At 36.8% G+C, this 20,720-nt stretch overlaps 1 protein-coding gene across 1 annotated transcript; it reads right to left on the bottom strand.

Annotated features, from left to right (window-relative positions):
- Window positions 1–9,790: 9,790 nt before the first annotated feature.
- On the bottom strand, window positions 9,791–17,799 carry LOC123864398. Its single transcript, XM_045904803.1, has 7 exons — window positions 17,727–17,799; window positions 15,704–15,839; window positions 15,066–15,202; window positions 13,860–13,920; window positions 12,537–12,648; window positions 11,240–11,335; window positions 9,791–9,896 (listed from the first exon to the last, which is right to left on the bottom strand). The coding sequence occupies exons 1-7, from the start codon at window positions 17,797–17,799 to the stop codon at window positions 9,834–9,836; spliced, it is 678 nt and encodes a 225-aa protein (XP_045760759.1). The 3' UTR covers window positions 9,791–9,833.
- Between the last annotated feature and the right edge of the window lie 2,921 nt (window positions 17,800–20,720).

The raw sequence follows: 20,720 nt of genomic DNA, 5'->3' as shown, positions 1-20,720 counted from the left end.
TGGTACATCTTTTTACGATACAAAAGCACTTGCTTTAAAAGTTTATTTGAATAATAAAAATCTTTCTAAGTATATAGTTCTATTTTCTATTCCACTCACCCAGTTCATATTCTTCAGGCAAGGCACTGGCGCCTACAGCCAATGCTAAGAAAGCGACAAAGATAACCTTCATTTTGATTTTCCTGAAAAATAATTAATAAAATTAGAATAACAAAAAGTTTACCTACTTATAATACTAAAACTGGTACTGTTTGCCCGCGTGATTGCTAAACTAATTATAATACAATTTCGCATATTTAGGTAGGTATAGCTAAAGTGTCATTAAGTTATCTGTTCAGGTGGGAAAAATTTAAACTAGAGCAGTGTCAGCCATTTCAAAATCCACGCGGGTGAAGTCGCGGGTACCTACCTGCTAATATTGTGAACTTTTCACCGCAATAGTGAACAAATACAAGATGTAGGAAAAATAATTATTTATTGAAACACTAAGAAATTTTTACATTCTTGTAAGTATATTACGTGTTTCTATGATAAAACCAGATTCTGAGTAGGTCTTCACATCTTTAGCAAATTTTCAATCGTTAAATAATTCAAAGGCTTTCACGTATTTTCCACGCGACTTTTCCGAAAGAAAGTTTAATTCTACGTTAGACACTGATTCCTTTAATAACTGATGGTTTAAATTATCACTAGAATCACTCATATTGTTATTTTTAAAACTTTTATAACAATTATCTACAAAGAAATTAGATAGGTATGTAGTTATTAAGATTTAAGACCTCATAGACAATTTTTCTTTTGTTTTCCCGCCATGTTTTATTCCTTTTTAATCTGCGTTCGGAATTGTATCAATCATAAAATAATAGTTATTTGTTCAACAAGATAGCAAAATTCATTTTTGTTGCGAGTGCCTAGTTTGAACCCTGAGTGGGCGAAGGATTCTGTAATAGAATCACGAGCGTAGCGAGTGCGTAGCGGTGAAAAAGAATTTTATTTAAGTGTTCCGGTACGATGCCGAGTAGAAACCAATCAGACGTATGGGTTTAACAGTGAAACTGCCACATCCCTTCGAAGTTAGCCCTCTTAAGGCTAGGTACTACCACAGTATAAGGAGAGACATTACCCCGACGCCTTTGATGTCATGGTAAAAACGACCATAACGACTCATATGGCCATAAATCTATACTAATATACTAATAAATAAAATTGGAGTGTCTGTCTGTAATTTCGAAATAACTACCTCATATTAATCTCATATGGTTATTTGAACGATACCAACACTGAATCACACGTTTTTAAAATTTTTGTCTGTCTGTCTGTCTGTCTGTCTGTTTGAAAAGGCTAATCTTTGGAACGGCTGAACCGATTTTGACGGGATTTTCACAGACAAGTAGAGGATTGACCAGGGTGTAACATAGGCTACTTTTTTAACCGACTTTCAAAAAGGGAGTTGTGTTTTTCTACCTATGTACACCGAAATCTCCGAGATTTCTAAACCGATTTGCGTCATTTCTTTTTTAATCGATAGAGGAACTTTGCGACATTGTTTCATAAAAAATTTGGAGTCCAACTCTTCAATCCTGATGCTGCAGGGGATCTGACCAATCCACGCGGGCGAAGCTGCGGGCATCAGCTAGTCTGCCATATAAGTCCCGGTACTACAGGGGCCGTCTTGGGTCGCTCCTTTGCCGCACCATTGCTCTTTGTCGAACCTCTGTTAGGTAATAACACACTCTCCTTACGCTGTGGTACAGTCAGGTGAGATTACCGTCAAAAGGCTAACTTGTATGAGAATAAATTAAGAATATAGTCTTGACACACCCTAGTAGGATAATAGTGTAAGTAAGTAGGTACGCACTGTAACCTAAAATAACGAAACCTATATGCTTACCCTTGCAGCGGCGAAGAACACCCAGTTATTTAAGAGCCCCTTATTTATACCGAAAAAACAAATCGGATTGAAATCTCAAAACTAATTATGATAGTAATGATTAATAGCTAATATTATCTTATAACTATTCCTATCATGTTTTTAGCACGCCACCCACAAATGTCTACATAGCGATTAAACAAGATATGCTATTAGAATCCTAGCGAAAACGAAGACAGGCTAGTACGGATGATTACTGATAAGATACCACAAATGGAAAAACGCGAAAAAAATATATATATATATATTTTTTTAATACTTTTAAAAAAATATTTATATATATTTTTTTTTAAAGTCCGCAATGTAAATGTAAATTAATTCATAACACCCCCGACAAGTGAAGGTTACAGTAACTAGAAAAGAGCTGATAACTTTCAAACGGCTGAAGCGATTTTCTTGGATTATAGCTAAGAACACTCTCGATCAAGCCACATTTCAAACAAAAAAAAAAACTAAATTAAAATCGATTCATTAGTTTAGGAGCTACGATATGCCACAGACAGATACACAGGTACACACGTCTAACTTATAACACCCCTCTTTTTGGGTCGGAGGTTAATAAAACCGACTTATAATTTTTTACTTTTTAGTGTTTGTGATCATTGAAGTCGGTTTTATTTTTCTTATGAAATTTTTTCATTTCACAATTTTTGGTGGCGCCACTGTACTAAAATATGCTATGCCCAGTTAAAACTCTCGTGTTTACTAAGCTATTACACTGATCGCGAGCAATTTACTCTTATCCATTGAGGAGTTCTGTTCTCCATCTCCGAATATATTCCTCAGACCTTTATTTATGAGACCACCTGTAAAGTATACCCTTTCAAACAAAAAAAATTCCAAGTCGGTTCAGGCGTCTTCGAGTAATCGGTGAACATAAAAAGATTCCGACGAATTGAGAACCTCCTCCTCCTTTGAAGTCGGTTAAAAACATCTGAAGAACGCGACGCTAGAGGTCAAGGACCGTCGCGTAGATAGGTACTGCAGGATCAATTAAGTAAGTAATCCGCGTCGTAAGTAAGCGGTTTTCCACCTCACCTTGTATTTTGCATGCTATACTAAATCACTAAAACTAGGTACATACAAGTATAAAGCAATGGTATTGGATTGTGTTTAAGTGATCACACTAATATTATAAAGGCGAAAGTTTGTATGTGTGTGTGTGTGTGTGTGTGTGTGTGTATGTTTGTTACTCCTTCACGCAAAAACTATTGGGCGGATTTGGCTGAAATTTGGAATGGAGATAGATAATATCCTGGATTAGCACATAGGCTACTTTTTAACCCGGAAAATCAAAGAGTTCCCACGGGATTTCAAAAACCTAAATCCACGCGGGTGAAGTCGCGGGCATAGGCTAGTATTACAATAAAAGCGCTAAGTTTTTGCTAGTGTTCCATTGTACCCTGTATGGATAAGTAATTTTATCAGTATTAGCTGTAGGAAATTGTCTCTGTGACCTGCTACGCCTCTGCAAATTGTAGAACCAAAAAACTTAGAACTTCTTTTTGTTTTTTTTCTTGCGCCAATTTTCGTTATGATATTTGTGATAAGAAGGTCAAAATACGTTATTATACCAAATTTCAGATTCATCGGAGGTATGCGCTTTTCGGAAGTTCATCCCAAATGTTTTAGCTTTAAACTATCGTGGGTGATATCCATAGAAAAAGGGGTGGTATATACTTAAGTATATGAAGAAGTAAAACGAGACTCACGTGACTCCGACTAATCACGTGAGCCTAGTCGTACTTATTATGGTTCCGTACCCGAATAGTGAACTGGACCCTATTATTAAGTCTCCTTTTTTCAATTCAGATACAAGTTAGCCGTTGACTGCAGTCTCACCTGACGGTAAGTGATGATGCAATCTAAGATGGAAGCGGGCTAACCAGGAAGGGGTATAGTAGTTTTCATTAAACCCATAGTCCTTTGCTTTCTACACGGCATCATACCGGAATGTTAAATTGCTTGGCGGCACGGCTTTGCTTGTAGGGTGATAACTAGCCACAGCCGAAGCCTTCTACCAGACCAGACCAGACCAGAAATTTAGAAATTATAAAATTCCAAACCCTGCCGGGAATCGAACCCATGCTCCTTTGGTTTCTACACGGCATCGTACCAGAACGCTAAATCGTTTGATGGTCGGTAGGGTGGTAACTAGAAACTACTTTTTTACATACTGAACTAGAAAACATTTATATCTAGTAGAGATAAATCCAAAAAGCGGCCAAGTGCAAGTCAGACTCGCGCACTGAGGGTTCCGTACTCGGGTATTTTTTTCTACATTTTGCACGATAAATCAAAAACTATTTATTACATAAAAATAAATAAAAATCTGTTTTAAAAGGTTCTTAGTTTCATATGATACCCCTTTATTCTTTGAAAATTGAATCACTTTGTCTGTCTGTCAGTCTGTCTGTCTGTCCGTCCATCCGTCCATCCGTCTGTCTGTCGTGTCTGTCAAGAAAACCTATATGGTACTTCCCGTTGACCTAGAATCATGAAATTTGGCAGGTAGGTAGATCTTATAGCACAAGTACAGGAATAAATCTGAAAACCGTGAATTTGTGGTTACATCACAAAAAAAAAAACAAAATTTGTTCACGAAAAAATTAATTTACTAAATCATATTAAATTGCAGTGTTCTACATAAAAGTGTGAGTTAGTACGGTACGTCCTTGGTACGGAACCCTTCACCGGTTTTTTTTCATGGTGGCCATTTTGAATTTTTTTTATTTTTATAATAGTGGCAATAGAAATACACATTATGTGAAAATCTCGACTCTCTACCTATTATGGTTGACGAGATACAGCTCGCTGACAGACAGACGGATGGATGGACGAACAGCGGATGGTCTCCCTGGCGCAGTGGAGATCCCGAGTTGGATTCCCGGCAGGCGTTTCGAATTTTATAATTTCTACATCTAATCTAGTCTGGTGGGAGGCTACGGCCGTGGCTAGTTACCGCCCTACCGGCAAAGCTGTGCCGCAAAGCGATTTAGCGTTCCGGAACGATGCCTAAGGGGTAATTATGGGTGTAATGAAAACTACCACACCCCTTCCAAGTTAGCCCGCTACCATCTTAGACTGCATCATCATTTAACATCCGGTGATATCGCAGTCAAGGGCTAACTTGTAATAGAATTTAAAAAATAAAAATAAAACCGACTTCAAAAACCAAAAACACTAAAAAGTAGAAAATAATTTTTGTTTAGCTACACATGTAATGTACCTAGGTATGAAGTCGGGCGAGCTTCACTCTTGGATTTCTAATTTTGTTTTAATATGCTCGCTCGACTTCATACCTACATTACATGTGTAGCTAAACAAAAACTATTTTCTAATTTTTAGTGTTTTTGGTTTTTGAAGTCGGTTTTATTTTTCTTTTGAATTTTTTTTATTTCACACTTTTTAGTGGCCCCACTGTACTATAATATGCTATGCCCACTTAAAACCCTACTGTTTACTAAGCTATTACACTGATCGCGAGCAATTTGCTCTTATCCATTGAGGAGTTCTGTTCTCCATCTCCGAAGATATTCATCAGATCTTCACCAAATTTATATGGGACCACCTGCACAGTATACCCTTTCAAACAAAAAAAATTCCAAATCAGTCCAGGGGTCTTTGAGTAATCGGGGAACATAGGTACATAAAAAAAAAAAGATCCCGACGAATTGAGAACCTCCTCCTTTTTTGGAAGTCGGTTAAAAAGACCTAAGAGTTGATTATCCCGGCTCTTTCTCTTCTTGTTAATAATATTTAGAATAACTTTTTGTGCTATATAAAATAGTTTAAGAACCTAGATTGAATAAATGAATCTTGAATCTTGAATCTTGCTTGAATTTCGTCCAGGTTTACAATTTTGCTACTCAATTTTTAGTGGTGTAGGACGGAGCACGCGGATTCCTGTTTTTTAGGGTTCCGTTTCTCATATTGAAAAATTGGTCAAGTGCGGGTCGGACTCGCACATGAAGGGTTCCGCACCATTGTACAAAAATAACATGGTTTAATTTTTTTTTGTTATGTTACCACTAATTCACAGATATCGGAAATTCACAGACTTTTCCGTTTACTTGTGCTATAAGACATTGTTACCTATAAAATTTCATGATTTCGTTCAATCGTGAATCGTGTTCGTTCCATCGTGAAGTACGCTATAGTTTTTGGTTCCCTTGACGTGTCTTGACAGACAGACAGACAACGGAGTGATCACCTAAGGGAACCCTAAAAACGGAACCCATATCTTAGTTGTCCGTATAATCAAGACACCTTTTTTCAGAAACGGCTTGAGGTATCAAGTAGAAAATAGTGAATAGTAAGTAGTGCGTGTAATGTTTGCTTACGTATTATTTGCAAGTAGGGTTTTTACAGATTTTAAGATACAGATAAGACCCAAAAAGTAGATAATATCAAAGTTATTATTTTCATTAGGAAAGTAGATAAGAACTTGGTTTTCAAGTCTGTACGAGAGCTGTGTCTGTGTGCTCGGCTGTACCAATAGGGAATTTTCCTACCGAGCGGTGTTGTGCTCGGTAGCGCCATCTGGGCCCACGGTTGTGCGTTGAAACTTCTGTATATACCTATAAACGCTCTGTCAATGCGATCAAAAGTTGCATGTTCTACTTGAGCTTCCGATTAAGCTCCCCGTGCTGCCATCTAGTCCGTGCATCGTGAGTAATCAGGCTTGGGTTCGTGTTGTAGCGTTTTTTGGAGATTGATTGAGTTTAGAAGCGACATCTGCTTTTGAATGAGGCAACCGCTACAAGTCTATCCTGTATTTTATTCTTTATCATAGTATTAAGCACTGAAGTTGTTTAAATAAAATAAATAAATGAATAAGAAAATTGGCACATTTTTACCGGCCAATTTCCTTTGTATCAGGCACTTAGAAAATCCATGAATCAAGAGAACAAGAATCTAAGTCCAAATAGTATTATAAATTAATATGAAAGTGTGTCTGTTTTCTATTTGTCTGCTAGCTTTTCACGGTCCAACAGTTCATCCGATTTTGATGTATTTTTGGTAGAGATTTTTGTTCCGAATAATTAAAGAGTCCTCACGGGATCCTTAAAAGTTTAACGATCATCTATTTAACGATTAATATGAAATTTGGTGCAGCGGTAGCCTGCTTCCCGGAAATTGAGATAGGCAACTTGTTATTCCGGAAAATCAAAGAGTTCCCATGGGATTTATAAAAACTTTTATCCACGCGGACGAAGTTGCGGGCATCATCTCGTAACTATATATATAAAAGGAAAAGATGACTGACTGATCTATCAACGCACAGCTCAAACTACTGGACGGATCGCGCTGAAATTTGGGACGCTTAGCTGTTATGGCTTAGACATCCGCTAAGAAAGGATTTTTGAAAATTCATCCCCTAAGGAGATGGGAGCATAATAAAAGAAACTAAAAATCTAGCCGTGAAGCTCAGCCGACTTCATGGCTACATACACGTGCAGAAACAAAACTGATTTATTCACTTTGTTAGCTGTCTGTCTATCTGTCTCTCCGTCCGTCCGTTCGTCCGTCGTATCTGCCAAGAAAACCTATAGGGTACTTCCCGTTGACCTAGAATCATGAAATTTAGCAGGTAGGTAGGTCTTATTGCACAAGTAAAGGAAAAATCCGAAAACCGTGAATTTGTGGTTACATTTACACACCAAAAATTAAAATGTGTTTCAATTTTCAAAGTAACTTATCTATACCAAGTGGTTAAAACAGATTTTTATAAATTTTTATGCATTATAGTTTTTGATTTATCGTGCAAAATGTCGGAAAAAATATACCGAGTACGGAACCCTCGGTGCGCGAGTCCGACTCGCACTTGACCGGTTTTTTTTTGTGTATACTATTATTTCCACGTATTAAAATCGGGGCACCGTGTGCGGCGTTAGCTGTTCAAATGTGATTTTAATTTGTTTCTGGTTTTCACTAACCTACAGTCCGGTTGCAGCTTCTTGTACAGAAAGCCAAACGTGCGAACTTAACAGGGCTCTCTCCGTCACTCGTTTCATACAATCGTAGTTCCAATTTCATTTGAATATTAAGCAACCAAAGTCCATGAAATTTTGCAGACATATTCTAGAAACTAATATCTGTGTCTTAGACTTGTGTGTTTTAGATTTTTCTAAAAATATGTAGTTTTAAAATTACAGGAGGTCAAAGATTTGTATGAACATTTTTAAGACCGCGTACCTTTGAAACCGAATATTTTAACAGAAATCTGGAAAACCACAGACATAGATATTAGTTTCTAGAATATGTCTGCAAAATTTCATGGACTTTGGTTGCTTAATTCAAATGAAATTGGAACTACGATTGTATGAAACGAGTGACGGAGAGAGCCCTCTTGATTAAAATTTTATGAATATTGATATTTTTTAGCAAACCTAGCGAATTCAGCATTGAAAGTGTGCCTATAAGTTTATAAGCGATTCTATCGAATGTTTATGGTTTTAGATTTATTTATACCTCAGAATAATAGGGGTGGCTCTAAAATCAATGATTTATACTTAATTTAATTCGTAAAGATGAGGCTGGCATAATACGTCACCTTTAAAAGCCCCTTAGTGAAATCACTTGCTTAGCGAATCAGCTTCGAAGGCTATATGCCACTAGGTTATGAGTCCAGCGCACCGTCTGCAAGATATCACCTCGTCGTCACGCGTGAATTCTACCATTTGGTACTGAACTACGTTTTAGGTATAGAATAGAATAGAATAGAATAGATTTTTATTCAAATAAACTTTTACAAGTGCTTTTGAATCGTCAAATAATTTACCACTGGTTCGGAATGCCGTTCCTACCGAGAAGAACCAGCAAGAAACTCGGCGGTTGCTCTTTTCAATTGTGCAATTTACAATAATATTCTATACTTAATTTAATTAGTGTAATTGGACTTAAAAGGTCCGTTCTAGTTAAATAATTAAATAAATAAATAAATAAATACTATACAAGCAATTGCAGACCCGCGCATTGCTGGAGCGAGTCAAATCCATGCTTTTTTATCATTTACATAATCTTCGATTGTGTAATATGCTTTTGCCAGGATAAAAAAAGTATAAAAACTATGTGTGAGATGTGAAGGAGGCATTCTGTCGTCACACCTCGACGCAGTTTCTAGTTAGGTTAGCTTATAGCTCATCATAATGTAAGAGTCTGTATCTAACATTGATGAAGACGTTAGGTTAGGTTAAAATATAAGAATCTTAGTTAAAACCATCTTCGTTTCTTCAAAAAAAGTGTATGTGTAAGGCATACACCATTTATACTGAGTTGGCACTTATTTTTCGGGTTGTGCTACACAATATGACACAGTTTATTCCGGCGCTTCGTCTGCTTGAGGTCTGACTGAGAGCTGGAGGCGCCGGGATAACCTTACCTGTACCCTTAGGTACGACTAGTAATGAGTGGCACAGCTTTCAAAAATAAACGTTTTCTTTTCTTTCTTTCTTCCTTTCTATAGTTAAATAAATAAATAAATAAAAAAGCCTTTTATTTATCCTTAGTAAACTAAACAAAGAATTGGTTGACAAAAAAATAATAATTTTCATTTTAATATTAAGGACCTCTCATTGAGTAAAGGCCTCCTCCAGTTTTCTCCAGGTCTTCCTGTCTAGGGCCTTTTTTTTCCAGTTAATGCCTCCCGTTTTTTTGATTTCATTTTCCCAGCTTTCGACAGGTCTACCTCTCTTTCGTTTCCCAACTGGGCCACGCCATTCAGTCAGTCTTAGTTATTCTTACCTTATACTTTTTTATAGTTATGGTATAAAAATTAAATGAACAGTAATATAGTATTCACAAAAGTATTTATTTAACGAATCAACACAAAAAGAACCATTGATTACAAAATAGAAAGGTCTGTTTTATTATTTGTATTTTGTTTTTCCATGATCGAGCTCTAACCCAATAACTGATCCGCCATCCACTTGAGTGCTGTGGAAAGCGCGCTGTCGATTGCTCTCTGAAAATATAATAATTTAGGTTAGGTAGTTACTAGCAGAAATCATTTGTATAATATAAATACTTGAGGAGCAGGCAAACAAAACGGTGTAATTACGGTTCTGATCAAAATACTTGTTTTAGTAAATGGCTTTAGCCCACTGAAAATATAATATCTGAACTAATTTCTAAGCAAAACGGCCTAAACAGCTGTACCTAGGGTAATTGATTTTAAAGGTCATGATTTCGATCACTGAATCAAATCTAAGCAAAAGGGCCTAAAACTGTGCTAAAATTGAGTCCAAACCCATTCGTGATTTAGAACAAAACGGTATAATTACAATAAAGATTCAACAGCTCTCATTCAGTCTTTGCTTCTCATGCAATTACACTGGTTTTTTTTTTTTGATTTTATTTCTTGCAATGAAATTTTTAGAAAAAAATTGTTGAATATAATATAATAGTTTTTACAATAATTAAGAAGTATTGTGTAATTGATACTGTACCCTTATACTGTTACTGCTCTATTGCAATTAATATGTTTGTGAGATAAAATTATAAAGTCCGTAGGTTCCTTGAGTATGTAGGGACACAATGTAATAAGACGCTTGACCTGACTCAGCGGAACACCGCGGCCGCTGTATAAACACGATTACTTGTATTTCATGTTTTATGTATGTACAGTTGTCAGTCCATACTACGTTCCTTTACGGCCGGTTCACACATGTCTCCGTTTTACTGTTCCGTTTTATCGTGTACGTTTTTTTTTCGTCGATGGCGTATGTAGTTGTATGAGCGACTTCATACATGGCACAGTATTCTGTATACAGTAAAAAATATCGTTCCGTAAAAAAATGACATTCCGTTTTGTCATCGAATACTGGACGGATGGAACGGAAATAGTATACGGATACGTAGAATTTTAACGGATAGATCCATCCTTGTAGAATAGCGGCGGTATACTGCGAGTTTTCTGTTCACACATCGCATCCAGTAATGACGGATCCGTTGAACGTTATAAGGTGCCTGTGTGAACAGAGCATAAATTTATGACGTATCCGTTAAAAACGTACCAGTAAAACGGACTCCCATGTGTTGACGGGCCGTTCTTGGTAACACGCATTGTGAGTAAATGAAGTTATAAAGAAAGCGAGTATTAATTATACCTCCCCACCTTAGGAGAGGCATCATATCTCCTAAAAGTATATTATTGTCAGCCATTAGTTCCTTGCCCTTGAATTTAATGCTCAAGTAAAGGAATCTTATCCAAGTTTTAGTTATAAGTTATAACATAATGTGATGTGTGGCAAAGTTAAAGAAATAAACGTTTTTCTTTCTTTCATCTTCAAATAGATGATAGCTTACCTGGTTAACTAGAAGCCATCTGGGAAGTTCGTCGTTCATGAAGTTGTTTATTGGATCAGAGTAATCCTTCTGGTTGATGACCATATCGATGTCACTCTGAGAATATAATAAAGTAAAATTATTCTTTCAAATGCTGATTCTTCAGTAGCAAAATAAATTTAAAAAAACAGTCAAGTGCGAGTCGTGCCTCGCTCATTTAGGGTTTCATACATAATTATAAACATCATATTATTTTGGGTGTATGAAGTATTTCTTTTCTGAGCTAGAACATCGCAATAAACCATGAAAGAAAAACCCAAAAAAAAAAATCGTTTGTTTTGGTCACAGCTTACAAACAATTTTATAAATCGTTGTTTTCAGTATTTGTTGTTTAAATACAGTGTATGCTACAAAATAAACCGAATTTTCACATTCCTAAATAGTTTGGTTCTTGAGATAACCCCCGTCACAAAAATGGTCTAAAAGATAAGGTTAAGATAAAAAATATATATTCGTACTCTACTCAATGTGCTCTAAAGTCTAAACAATGATACCTACCCTACATGCTAGGGTAAGAAAAAAAAGTTTTTTTGGCCCTCCTGAAAAATAATTTAATTGAATTCTAATTCAATATTTGGTTTTGGGTTAACGTTCTACACCAAACACCAAAATTTCAGCTTTATAACTCATTTAGTCTAAGAGCTAGACACCCGTGACATGCGGACGGACAGACAGACGGACGGACAGGGCTAATAATAGGGCTCCGTTTTTACCATTTGTGTACGGAACCCTTAGAAGTATATCCACGCGGACGGATGTGTGGGAATCATCTAGAGTTATAGTTCAACAATTTATTTCGACTACTTCCCTGGCGCTGTGGAGAGCGCTGTTGTCTTATAAGTGGTAGGTCCCGGGTTTGATTCCTGGCAGCGGCAATTTGGAAATTTATAGTTTCTAAATTGTCTCTGATCTGGTCCGGTGGGAGGCTTAGGCCGTGGCTAGTTACCACCCTATCAGCAAAGCCGTACCACCATACGATGCTGTGTGGAAACCGATAAGGGGTATGGGTTTAATAACCCTATTCCAATTTAGCCCGTTTCCAACTAAAGGTGCCCACGCACTCGAACTGCGCTCACGTCACTGCCGCGCGGCGCGGCTGGACAGAATATCGTGCGGGGCGCTGACGCGACGCGCAGTTCCGCTGCAGTGCAGTTCAAGTGCGTGGGCACCTTTAGACTGCATCATCACTTACCACCATATGAGATTGCAGTCCCTTGGGCTAGCTTGTAACGAAATAAAATAAAAATGAGTTAATTACCTTCATTCCAGAAAACCTCATTTCAGCAGCCAATGAGCGAACACTGATGCCAGAGATCGCACCTATGTTCAATGTCACGTCCATGCCAATACTAAACCCAGACAGTACATATCTGAAAGAGAAGCATGTACCTAGTTACAGCAAGAAAAAAATATCCCGACGAATTGAGATACTCTTCCTTTTTTAAAGTCGGTTAAAATAACAAGCCATACTTTTTAGAGCAAATTTTTAAATAGTTAGGCATTAATCACAATGTACATATTTATGTCGGCAGTGCCATCTTTTAGTTGTCGACACTTTGTTCAATAGTTCGATTACGTCATCCGCGCCACCATCGCGATCCTCGTTGGAGTATAAAGCAGACGCGCAATGCGGAGATAAAAGACGCCCTAAGCACGTCCTTAACGACCCCGACGATCAAAATATCATGACCGACAATGCATCATTGTTGTAGAGCTACACACAAACTCAACCTTATCACACAGTGTTCGCCGACGAAGACGAGGTCCCTGATATCTAACGTCACCCGGACGTGGGGCGCATGGACTAACCAGTCCAACCCATCCCAACGTCATCCTAAACCGTGTTGCGAGCCTCACAGGAGGCGCGTTTAGGAGGGCGTTGCCTCCCGACCTCTCCAATTGGTTCTTCGAGCCCTAGGGCTCACCCCCAGGCGAAGCATGGCGCTCGTCATCCCCCCCGGTAACGCTGTAGCGGCCAGTAGGCCACGCAGCATACTCGATCCGAAAAAAAGCGGCCAAGTGCGAGTCAGACTCGCGCACTGAGGGTTCCGTACTTGGGTATTTTTTTCCAACATTTTGGACGACAAATCAAAAACTATTATACATAAAAAGAAATAAAAATCTGTTTCAGGATGTACAGGTAAAGCCCTTTCATATGATATTCTACTTGGTAGGTATTATCTTATTTTGAAAATTGAAACATATTTTAATTTTTTTTTTAATGATGTAACCACAAATTCGCGGTTTTCAGATTTATTCGTGTACTTGTGCTATAAGACCTACCTACCTACCAAATTTCATGATTCTAGGTCAACGGGAAGTACCCTATAGGTTTCTTGACAGACAGACAGACAACAAAATGATCCTATAAGGGTTCTGTTTTTCCTTTTGGAGTAGGGAACCCTAAAAAAGCGGGGCGATCCATAATTCGCCTGGTTCTTGCCAAAGACACAACAACAATGAGTAATGACAGAAACATAAGTACTCGTAAGTCCCGGCTATTTGGATGGTGCTCTCTTTCGATGTTCAACTTATAACAGATGTTGACTGTACTAAGGTAGTTTGAATTGCATTCACTTACGTGCCACTGAATTCAGAAACGTATTTTTGTCCCTGGACGTTGACCTCAAACCTTGATTTACCTGAAATACAAATATATAATGTATATTTATATAATAGACCCCCGTCTGTCAGACAAATCTAAATTCAACTAATTATGTCATGGCCTTTACATGCGCTTAAAATTTAGACCCATAGTATTTAGACCCATCGATGTATATGGATTAGCCTTTCCCGTACAATTCCGTCCGCAAAAATACGCTTGAATCTTACGTCATCGTCATTGCCAAAGTCAAGAGACTTTTGCAAATTCTCTTGACTTTTTGAGCGCGTTTTTTATCTTCGAAGGGCTCATCCATATACATCGATGTTTAGACCACACACCGTCACACCCATAGACGTACAATTTTCGCTTTCACACCACTTAGCTTTTGTAAGGAAATATCATACCTTCACGTATTGTGTTTATCAGATTGAAATGAGTACCTACGTGTCGCTATATATACTATTTACCAAACACGTTGTACCTAAATATAAAAATTACAATTTATTGTGAACTAGCTGATACCCGCGACTTCGTTCGCGTGGATGTAGGTTTTTTAAAATTCCCGTGGGAACTCTTTGATGTTCTGGGATAAAAAGTAGCCTATGTGCTAATCCAGGGTATAATCTATCTCCATTCTAAATTTCAGCCCAATCCGTCCAGTAGTTTTTGCGTGAAGGAGTAACAAACATACACACACACACACACACACACACACACACACACACACACACACACACACACACACACACACACACACACACACACACATACAAACTTTCTCCTTTATAATATTAGTGTGATAGTGTGATGTGATAGTGTGATTAATTATTAAAAAACCGGCCAAGTGCGAGTCGGACTCGCGCACCGAGGGTTCCGCAATCGGGTATTTTTCCCGACATTTTGCTCGATAAATCAAAAACTATTACGCATAAAAATAAATAAAAATCTCTTGTAGAATGTACAGGTAAAGCCCTTTTATATGATAACCCTTGGTATGAACTTGGTATAGTTTTCTTTCAGACACGACGGACGGACGGATGGACGGACGGACGGACAGACAGACAGACAACAAAGCGATCCTAAAAGGGTTCCGTTTTTCCTTTTGAGGTACGGAACCCTCAAAAGTAGCTCATTTGACTAGTGGTCATCATCCCTATTATCATAAAGGTTAATCGTACTTACCGAGAGAAAAGCTGATTTCAGGGAGAACAACGGTCAGTTGGAGTCTGCTACGAAGGGTGCTCCAGTCCAGTCTTCGAATTTCAATCCAGCTGGCGCCCTTAAGACTCAAATCTTGAATCGCCACCTTCATATCGATGCTGTAAACATAAAATACAAGTTTACGTAGTTTTATTTTAAACTAGCATACAACCGTGACTTCGTCCGCGTGGACTACACAAATTTCAAACTCAACTCAAGGAAACTCCTAACATAGCCCTCTCCATAGCTCGCTGAGCAACTTTGAATTTGTGGACAAGGCCGTTTGTCAGTGTCCACGTTTCAGCACCATAGGTGAGGACGGGAAGGACACACTGGTTAAAGACTTTTGTTTTCAGGCATTCAGGAATTGACGATGATGATTGATGATTGATGATGATGAATCGTCATTCAATTCTATAAAATTAAAAGATATAAGAAACCGTTATTTATTTATATGATATACTCGTAGGCACCAACTAATTTTGCACGCACGTCGTGGCTGATTTCCATTACTGTCATCTCTTTTTCGGTACAGAACAGTCGATAAATCTATCATTTTCGCATTTTTTGCTAAAAATTAGTTTCGTTATCAGATATGATGAATGATAATAGCTACATACCCTGGTTGAGGAGATGTTTCTATGGCCCATCTGCGGACTTCCAGGGGATCATAGCCATTATCTTTGATGGCGGCGCTGAGGGCTTCAATTGCTTGTCTGATTTGTCTTTCTACTAAATTACGCTGCTCCCAGTTTTCTGAAACATATATTTAAATATTGATGTATAGGAATTGTAATTACTCATAAACTAATAATACTAACTTAGAAATTAAGGAAAAATTGTTACTAACATACTAACAATCTATGGATGGAAACGTCTGAAATAAACGTTTGTTTATTTATTTATTTAATATTTGGACGACAATTTAGCACAATCTAAATCCATACTAATATTATAAATGCGAAAGTGTGATACTTATAATATTATAAATGCGAAAGTGTGTCTGTCTGTCTGTCTGTCTGCTACCTTTTCACGGCCCAACAGTTTAACCGATTCTGACGAAATTTGGTACAGGGTTAGCTTATATCACGGGGACGAACATAGGCTACTTTTTATCCCGGAAAATCAAAGAGTTCCTACGGGATTCCTAAAAACCTATCCGCTTAACCGATTTATATGAAATTTGGTACCGAGGTAGCTTGCGTCCCTGTAATTGACATAAGCAGTTTATCCCGAAAAATCAAACAGTTCCCACGGGATCTTTCTCGGGCGTCCTCTAGTATACTTATAAAAGAAAAAGCTGACTGACTTGATCTATCAAGCACAGCTCAAACTACAAGACGAATCGGGCTGAAATTAGGCTTGCAGATAGCTATGAATTTTCAACAATCCTTTCTTATGTCCTGCCGATGTTAAGACATTGCATTCGACATACAAAGGATTTTTGAAAATTCAACCCTTAAAGTGGTAAAATTGTGGTTTGTGGTCCACGCGGACGAAGTAGCAGGCCTAAGCTAGTAGTAAAAAAATTATAAATTACTAGATAATGCCCGCGACTTCGTTCGCGTGGATTTAGGTAACTTTTAAAAATCCTGTCAAAACTGATTTTCCGGGATAAAAAGTTGCCTATGTCAGTTTCCGAGATGCGAACTACTCGTACCTCTAGACCTTTTATATAAATTAAACAGATGTGTCTTTATGAATTCCGTGGGAACTCTATGATTATCCGGGATGTGGGCTTACTCTGTACCAAATTTCATCAAAATCGGTTAAACTGTTGGGCCGTGAAAAGTATCTATGGCTGAGTATCGCGTTTCTCTGTCACGCGTCGGGATCGCGTAGCAAAAATTCTATCTTTATTGTCGCGTGGCATGGCAGAGTAAATATCTACCTCTCTAAGTGGTAACTGTTAAGTCTTAGCATTATAAATATAATAGATATTCTTACTAATATTATAAATGGGAAAGTAGCTATGTCTGTCTGAGTGTTACGCAATCTCGCCTAGATACTACTGAACCGATTTAAATGGGTAAGTACAGAGATAGCTGTTCAAAGCCTGAGAAAGGAGATAAGCTCTTTTAATGCGTAAAAAGATCTATAAGAATTTGAAATAGAGGATGAAAGTTTGTATGGAAATCATTTCGTTTTTAAAGCTATAAACTTGAAACTTATTTTTTAGATTTTAATTAGATATAAATAAATATGACATTCTAAGTTTGTAAAAAAAATAGCCTAAATGGGGTGTAATATGCCTGGTTAAAAACTAAGCTATTACACTGATCGCGAGCAATTTACTCTTATCCGTTGAGGAGTTCTAATCTTCGAGGATATTCTTCACCAAATTGATATGAGACCACTCCTGCCCGGCTAGCATGGGCAGTAGATAAAAATTATATTATATTATCCCCCGATTATATCCACTGATTTCTATGACATCGGTGGATATAATCGGGGGATATTATAATTTTTATCTACTGCCCATGCTAGCCGGGCTGAAGTATAATAATTATCCCGTTATATCAAAGATTTCCCACGAAATTGTTTTGAAATCGGAGGCATCAGCTAGTAGTATATATTAAACATAGATTTATAATGGACATCACTCACGATACTTTAAACACTAAAATCTACTTTACCACTTACCTATTTCATATTCTTGGGGCAAGGCGCTGGCGCTTACGGCCAGTGCCAAAAAAGCGATGAAGAAAGCCTTCATTTTGAATCGATTTATCTGAAAAATAAATGTCATAACTATTATAAAGTAGGCTATTTCTGTAATATTATATTTTACAATTTATTTTACTTATAAAAAACAGGGCAATACGCGCATTATGGAATTTATTACTACGCTGTTCCCTTCAAGAGAAAAAGGAAATAATATTATTTACAAAAATATAACTTTAGTAATACAAGAAATAAAACAGCAATCGTGATTTCTGTCCTTTTATAATAAAACCCTCTAGTCAAAGACTCGGCGTTACACAAGTTGAAAATATCTATCAAAAGTCTGCTCATGAAAAAAGCATAATACCTAAACACTCAACCGAAGATATATAATTACATACACAATCGAAGATTAGGTAAGTAATAAACGATAAAAATCATAACCCTTCCTTTCGGCTTTGCCGTAGTCGGGTAAAAAGAGTGAATTGGATTTACTCTAGGCTCCAGGCAGGAGTCTGCGCTACAATCACTTAATAGGTACATGGCATATAATTGTAAATTGAAGTTTTGAATTGAGAAACCGACTATAATAAAATTAATTGTTGCTTCGTCTAGGAAGAGCATTATGAACCAATGGAAGATTCACTTGAGGATTCGATATTATATTCCTTCAGGCCCATAATGTTGAATTCCTAAAATGGTCCGAAATTCAAAATTTTGCAAATTCAACATTATGAGAATTCAACATTTTAGGAATTCAACATTTTAGGAATTCAACATTTTGAGCCTGAAGGCACGTAATAATATATGCAGCTTGAAAAATTTAAATCGAATTTCCTGAATATCCATAACGAATAATTGGTCAACATAAATTGTTAGAGTACATGTAACACGTAACGTTGCCATGCTGCTTCTTTATTTATAGCGTAAGTAGTTGTTATGTCTAGTACATCCACATAATGTTTGATATGTGGACGATCACAGAAGGACGGGCTTACCCATACCATAAACATGAATGAATGCGTTATAATACTTTCATACATATAAACTTTCCTTGTAAATTGAGATTCCGAATATGTAGTAATCAAAGCCATATTGAATTACATTGAGAAAATATTTAGATATTTACCACGGGATAAAATCTATTGTAGGTATAATATGTTGACCCGCAGTATTAGCTATAAGTAGGTATGGCAAGTTGCAATCAAATCCGTGCAGTTGTTTCAGTACACATACAGAAAAATTATTTGGGCTTCTAGTAATTATGTCCATAATAATGCTTCCTCCAATATTTTTTTTAAATATATAATGAATGCACAGAAATCATCCAGAAGTTCTATTTTAAATCAAAACTAGCATTGTTATTGTTTTATTTACAAATCTAAACAAACTTTAATAACTTTGTCCAATTAAAATTAAATAATCCGAATGCACATTTAAATATAAATTTTTTGTATGCATTCGCATTTTCTGTATGCGGCCCTAAATTTTTTGGTGATAATTATTATTTAACAAACAAATCCTATATTATGCTTACCAGTGCAGCAGCAAAACACGGCCTGTTATTAAAAAACCCCCCTATTTATACTGGAAAACAAATCTGAGATTTCAATCAGATTAAGAAAGTAGGTAGCTAAATTATGATAACTCGCCTAATATTACCTATATCATAATTATTGCTATCGTACGCCACCGATTATCGTAGACGTATATTCAGCGATTATTATTTTGAGATATAATATGAATTATTAGCGGTTTTTCTACGTCCGGTTCGTCCCAAATCTCGTCTGCCATGGTCCACGCAACTAACAAAAATGGTAGAGTGTTGGGTATCTTAAAACTTTTGGAACAGCTTCCTACTTTGGTACCAAGCTCAAGTTCGTTCGTATAAACTGAATAGGTATTGTAGCCATCATCTTAACCAATCGGTAGCCTAATACTCGGTAGCACAAGTGTCTTAGAATGAGGTTTTAGACTATAATCTACTTCGGAGTCTATTATGGAAACCTCTCAGGCATGCCGGTTTTCACACCGTTCATCTTTCACTGATTAAATGTTTCACCGTTTTCTTTCACCGTAATATTTAATTACTTAAAATGCGCATAATTCAGAAAGTAGAGGCATTTGTCCGGCATGAAGTAAATATTATAAATGCTAAAGTATGTTTGTTTGTTGGTTCATTGGTTTTGTTGGTTTAGCTGAACCCTGAAAATCTTAATCTACGTGGATGAAGTTGTGGGCATCAGATATAAATAAGATAAAATTTACAGAGAATAAAATGTCAATTAGTTATACCTACCTATATTTTTATAATCTCTACAAATCTAACAGAAATCTTTTTTTTATTATTATTTATCATAATTAATTTAAAGGTTTAATCACAAAAATTGATAATTATCTTGACATACTTATTGCTATCAGCAGATTAATTGCATTGTATTGCAGGTATTTTTTTCGTTTTTTTGCCACATGATTTTGATTCGAAGGCCAAATGGTAATCAATATACCTAACTATATCAGTATTTTGATAAAATCAAGATTTAAGGAATCAAAAGCCGGAATATCATAAAATAGACATTAGATAGACACAGGCTGATCACTATGCAGATTGACAGCCGTAGCTGAAATTCGGTCGGGAGGACATTATTATTATTTATTTATTTATTTAGAATTCTTTATTGCACACACAAACATATACATACATATACAGAAAACTCAAAACAAACTATACAATAATAATTGCTCGAATCTGCCTAGTTACAAGTGTAAATTAAAAATTTACAACACCCCCGACAAGTGAAGGTTACAGTAACTAGAAAAGAGCTGATAACTTTCACACGGCTGAACCGATTTTCTTGGATTATAGCTAAGAACACTCTCGATCAAGCCACCTTTCAAACAAAAAAACTTAATTAAAATCGGTTCGTTAGTTTAGGAGCTACGATGCCACAGACAGATACACAGCTACACACG

Source organism: Maniola jurtina, chromosome 4 (assembly GCF_905333055.1).
Source record: "Maniola jurtina chromosome 4, ilManJurt1.1, whole genome shotgun sequence".
Lineage (NCBI taxonomy): Eukaryota > Metazoa > Arthropoda > Insecta > Lepidoptera > Nymphalidae > Maniola > Maniola jurtina.
Note: the sequence above shows the minus strand (reverse complement) of the source record. Positions and strands in the feature narration are given on the sequence as shown.